Below are 5,281 nucleotides of genomic sequence, written 5' to 3' on the forward strand. Positions count from 1 at the left end.
TGAGCGCTTAACAAATACCAACATTATTATTATTATTCTCTGGGCCTCAGTTACCCCATCTATAAAATGGGGATGAAGACTGTGAGCCCCACGTGGGACCACCTGATCACCTTGTATCCTCCCAGCGCTTAGAACAGTGCTTTGCACATAGTAAGTGCTTAACAAATACCAACATTATTATTATTAGGCCCATCTCCTCCAAGAAGCCCTCCCTGACTGAACCTTCATCCCCTCCCCCGTCACCCTGACCTGCTCCCCTTGATCACCCCACTTTTTATGTATTTATTTAGAAGGAGAGAGAGGAGAAGCAGCGCGGCTCAGTGGAAAGAGCCCGGGCTTAGGAGTCAGAGGTCTTGGGTTCTAATCCCAGCTCTGCCGCTTGCCAGCTGTGGGACTTTGGGCAAGTCACTTCACTTCTCTGTGCCTCAGTTCCCTCCTCTGTAAAATGGGGATTAAAACTGTGAGTTCCACGTGGGACCACCTGATCACCTCGTATCCCCCGGCGCTTAGAAAAGTGCTTTGCACATAGTAAGCGCTTAACAAATACCACCATTTATTTCTCTGTGTCTCAGTTCCCTCATCTGTAAAATGGGGATGCAGACTGGGAGCCCCACGGGGGACCACCTGATGACCCTTGTCTCTCCCCCAGCGCTTAAGAACAGTGCTTGGCACAGAGCAAGAGCGTAACAAATGGCAACATCGTCAGGAGGCGCTCAGTAAATACCATCGACTGACTGAGCTGGCAGCTGGGGGAGAGGAAGGGAAGCAGCGGGGTTCAGTGGCAAGAGCCCGGGCTGGGGAGTCAGAGGTCGTGGGTTCAAATTCCGCCCTGCCACTTGTCAGCTGGGTGACAGTAGGCAAGACACTTCACTGGGCCTCAGTGACCTCATCTGTAAAATGGGGATGAAGACTGTGAACCCCACACGGGACCCCCGATCACCCTGTATCCTCCCCAGCGCTTAGAACAGTGCTCTGCGCGTAGTAAGCGCTTAACAAATACCAACATTATTAGCGTGGTTCAGTGGAAAGAGCTGGGGCTCTGGAGTCCGAGGTCATGGGTTCTAATCCCGACTCTGCCACTTGTCAGCTGTGTGACTGTGGGCGAGTCACTTCACTTCTCTGGGCCTCAGTTCCCTCCTCTCTAAAATGGGGATTAAAACTGTGAGCCCCACGAGGGACCACCTGATCACCTTGTATCTCCCAGCGCTCAGAACAGTGCTTTGCACATAGTAAGCGCTTAACAAGTGCCATCGTTATTATTCTCTGGGCCTCGGTGACCTCATCTGTCAAATGGGGAGGAAGACTGGCAGCCCCACGAGGGACCACCTGATCCCCCTGCATCCTCCCCAGCGCTTAGAACAGTGCTCTGCACATAGCAAGCACAAACGCCATCATCGTTATTACTCTCTGGGCCTCAGTCCCCTCATCTGTCAAATGGGGAGGAAGACTGGCAGCCCCACGAGGGACCACCTGTTCACCCTGCATCCTCCCCAGCGCTTAGAAGAGGGCTTTGCACCTAGTAGGAGCTTCACAAATACCAACATGATTGTTATTCTTAAGGGGGGAGGGAAGGACCTCAAGGAGGGAGGTGTGAAAGGGGGAGGTGGGGGGAGGGAGCCCCCTTCCTCCTCCTCCTCCTCTCTTCCTCCTCCTCCTCTCTTCCTCCTCCTCCTCGTCCTCCTCCCGGTCCCCGTGGCGTTGGGGCGGCTGGCACTGACCGTAGCTGTCTTCTTCCTCCATGTTGCCTTGACAGGACGGCGGCTTCTCCCTCCGCCGCCTCCCGCTCCCGCCTCCCCTTCCCTCCCCGCCCCGGGCCGCGCATGCGCGGGTCTCGCACCCCGCCCACCTGGAGGGACACGCCCCTCCCCCCCGACCGCGCCTGCGCGGGCCTCGCTCCCCGTCCCCTCCGACTGCGCGTGCGCCGGCCGCCCCCCCCCCCCCCCCCCGCCCATCGGGAGGATCCGCCCCGACCGCGCTTGCGCAGGCCGAGCGCCCCGTCCACCTGGAGGGGGACCACCCCCCCACCCCGACCGCGCATGCGCCAGCCTCGGGCCCCGCCCACCTGGAGTGGCCGAGGCGGGATTCGAACCCACGACCTCTGACTCCCATGCCCGGGCTCTTTCCACCGAGCCACGATGCTTCTCATTCAATAGTATTTATTGAGCGCTGGACTAAGCGCTTGGAATGCCGTCCACCTGAGGGACACCTCCGAGTGCGCGTGCGCCGGCCTCGCGCCCCGCCCACCCGAAGGGACCCGCCCCCCCCCGCTCCGCCCCCAACCGCGCGTGCGCCGGCCTCTTCCCTCCTCCCCCGCCCGACCCCCCCGAGCGCGCAGGCGCAGTCCCCGTTTCTCCCCACCCGGCGAACCCGCCTTCGACCGACGCCCAACGCGCATGCGCACCTTCTCCTCCCCCCCCCCCCCCGCCTCCTCTCCCCGCCGCGCGACCCGCCTCAGCTGAGCGCGCGCGCCGCACACGTCATCGCTTCACTCCCTCAGCCCTACTTATTGAGCGCCCACGGTGGGCAGAGCACCGTGCTGAGCGCTTGGAAAGCACAGTTCAGCCACAAATAGAGGCAACCCCAGCTCACAAGGGGCTCACGGTCCAAAAGCACCCTCACACCAGCCCTGAATAATAATAATGGTGGTGGTATTTAAGTGCTTACTATGTGCAGAGCACTGTTCTAAGCGCTGGGGGAGATACAGGCTTGTCCCACGTGAGGCTCACAGTCTTCATCCCCATTTTCCAGATGAGGTCACTGAGGCCCAGAGAAGTGAAGTGACTTGCCCACAGTCACACTGACAAGTGGCAGAGGCAGGATTCGAACCCATGACCTCTGACTCCCAAGCTCAGGCTCTTTCCACTGAGCCACACTGCTTATTACTAATGATAACAATGTTGGTATTTGTAAAGTGCTTCCTATGTGCAGAGCACTGTTCTAAGCACTGGGGTAGATACAGGGTGATCAGGTTGTCCCACGTGAGGCTCAGTCTTCATCCCCATTTTCCAGATGAGGGAACTGAGGCACAGAGAAGTGAAGTGACTTGCCCACAATCACACAGCTGATAAGTGGCAGAGCAGGGATTCGAACCCATGACCTCTGACTACCAAGCCCGGGCTCTTTCCACTGAGCCTCGTCTCGCACTGTGGCCTAGTGGGGAGATCCCGGGCCTGGGAGTCAGGGTACCTGGGTTCTAATTCCGACCGCACCACCTGTCTGCTGGGTGGCCTTGGCCAAGTCGCCTGACTTTTCTGGGCCTCCGTTCCTTTACCTGTAAAATGGGGATTATGACTGTGACCCCATGTGGGAAGTGGCCTGGGGCCAACCTGTTTAACTTGTTTCTACCCCAGTGAGTCAGTTGTATTTATTGAGCACTTACTGTGGGCAGAGCATGGAATAAGCGCTTGGGAGAGTACGATATAACAATAAAAAGACATATTCCCTGCCCACAATATGTTTACAAGTCTAGAGGGGGGGACGGTGCTTAGTAAAGTCCCTCGCTCGTAGTGTTTAACCAATACCATCAATAAAAAAGACAAAGATTAAAAAAGAAACGAGATAATCCTGCCGGTCCAACGGCTGATGCAATCATAATTGTGGTATTTGTTAAGCGCTTCTTACGTGCCAGGCAGCAGGGGTAGATAATATATAATCAGATCAGAAGTCCACGTCCTGCCTGTGGCCTAGTAAACCCTCCTCCCCACCCCCTGCGCCCTGAATTTGCCAACGATTCTCCCCTCCTTCAAAGCCTTATTGAGGGGACACCTCCTTCAAGAGGCCTTCCCCGACTAACGCCTCATTCCCTCTTCTCCCATTCCCTTCTGCATCGCCCTGATTTGCTCCCTCTCTTCACCCCCTCCCTCAGAAGACTTCAAGTTTGAGGCTCGGAGGCGGGTCAGGTCGAAACAAACAGGAAGAATTCTATCTTCCCTCGGAAGATGGAATACGTTTCCACAGGAAGCTGCAGGGCAACTAATCAGTGGGCTTCTAATCGAACCATCGCTCTGCGTACCTCTCCTCAAAAAAACACCATCGGCTTCCCATTCTACGCTTCTCAAAAAGCCACCATTCCCATTTCTCTCCACTCGCGGCAAAAAAAAACCATACCCAAAAAAGCCCCCTCACTTTTTAAAAATGTATTTGTGAAACACTTTACTACGTGCCAGGCAGTGTCTTAAGCACTAGGAAAATACAGGCTAAACAGGTTGGACACAGTCCACGTCCCATATGGAGCTCACAATCCTAATCTTCATTTTACAGACGAGGTAACTGTGGCACAGAGAAATCAAGCCAGGAAGTCATTTGTATTAAGGACTTACTGCGTGTGCAGAGCACTGAACTAAGCGCTTCAGAGAATACCGTGTAGCAATAAACCGTCACATTCCCTGCCCACAACGAGCCTACAGCCTGACATCACAAAGCAGAGAAGTGGCTGAGCAGGATTAGAATTCAGGTCCTTCTGACTTGGTCTATATCTTCATCATCATCATCATCAATGGTATTTATTGAATGCTTCCTGCATGTAGAGCACTGTACTAAGCGGTTGGGAGAGTACAAACTAGAATTGACAGACATGTTCCATGCCCCCGGCATAGTATTATAATAATTCTAATTGTTAAGCACTTACTCTGTGCCAGGCACTGTTAAACGCTGCGGCAGATACAAGGTAATCGAGTTGGACAGTCTCTGTCCCAAAGGGCGCTCGATCTTAATCTATTTGGCAGATGAGGAAACTGAGGCCCAGCGAAGTGACTTGTCCCAGGTCACCCAGCAGACGAGTAGCGGAGCCGGGATTAGAACCCTTGACTCTAGAAAGGATTAATTCATTCAATAGTATTTATCGAGCGCTATGTGCAGAGCACTGTGCTAAGCGCTTGGAATGTACAATCTGGCAACATATAATCTAGATTCTAGAAGGGGAGATGTGCATGAATACAAATAAACCTGAGGTTGATTGACCCTTCCCCAATGCCCCGGAAAAAGCCAACGAGCACACGGGACTCCCCGCATTGGTTTCTTTTATTCCACCGCGACCTCGGCAACACCAAGGGCTACAGTGCTCCCTGAGCAGGGCGATGCGAAACACAGGAGGCCCGGCCGATCCCACATGCACATCGGAGAGGTTATGGGACCGTTAAAACTCGAGAAGGCTGGAGCTTATTCAATCAGACGCCAGGCTGAAAAAGAGATGGCCCGAGGAGAGGCACCCGCAGCCTTTTTGAGCACCAGCTTTCTAGCGTAGATCCCCCAAAACGTACTTCCTCAAAATTAAATAAAATCC

At 54.6% G+C, this 5,281-nt stretch overlaps 1 protein-coding gene across 1 annotated transcript in view; it reads right to left on the reverse strand.

Annotated features, from left to right (window-relative positions):
* The window catches only part of CYTH1 (cytohesin 1), a 66,663-nt gene extending 64,858 nt beyond the window's left edge, over window positions 1-1,805 (reverse strand). Inside the window, exon 1 of the mRNA XM_029056974.1 lies at window positions 1,719-1,805. Within this exon, the coding sequence (XP_028912807.1) occupies window positions 1,719-1,740 (22 nt within the window). The 5' untranslated portion in view covers window positions 1,741-1,805. The remainder of the gene's footprint in view (window positions 1-1,718) is intronic.
* Between the last annotated feature and the right edge of the window lie 3,476 nt (window positions 1,806-5,281).

Source organism: Ornithorhynchus anatinus, unplaced genomic scaffold, assembly GCF_004115215.2.
Source record: "Ornithorhynchus anatinus isolate Pmale09 unplaced genomic scaffold, mOrnAna1.pri.v4 scaffold_264_arrow_ctg1, whole genome shotgun sequence".
In the NCBI taxonomy this organism is placed as follows: Eukaryota; Metazoa; Chordata; class Mammalia; order Monotremata; family Ornithorhynchidae; genus Ornithorhynchus; species Ornithorhynchus anatinus.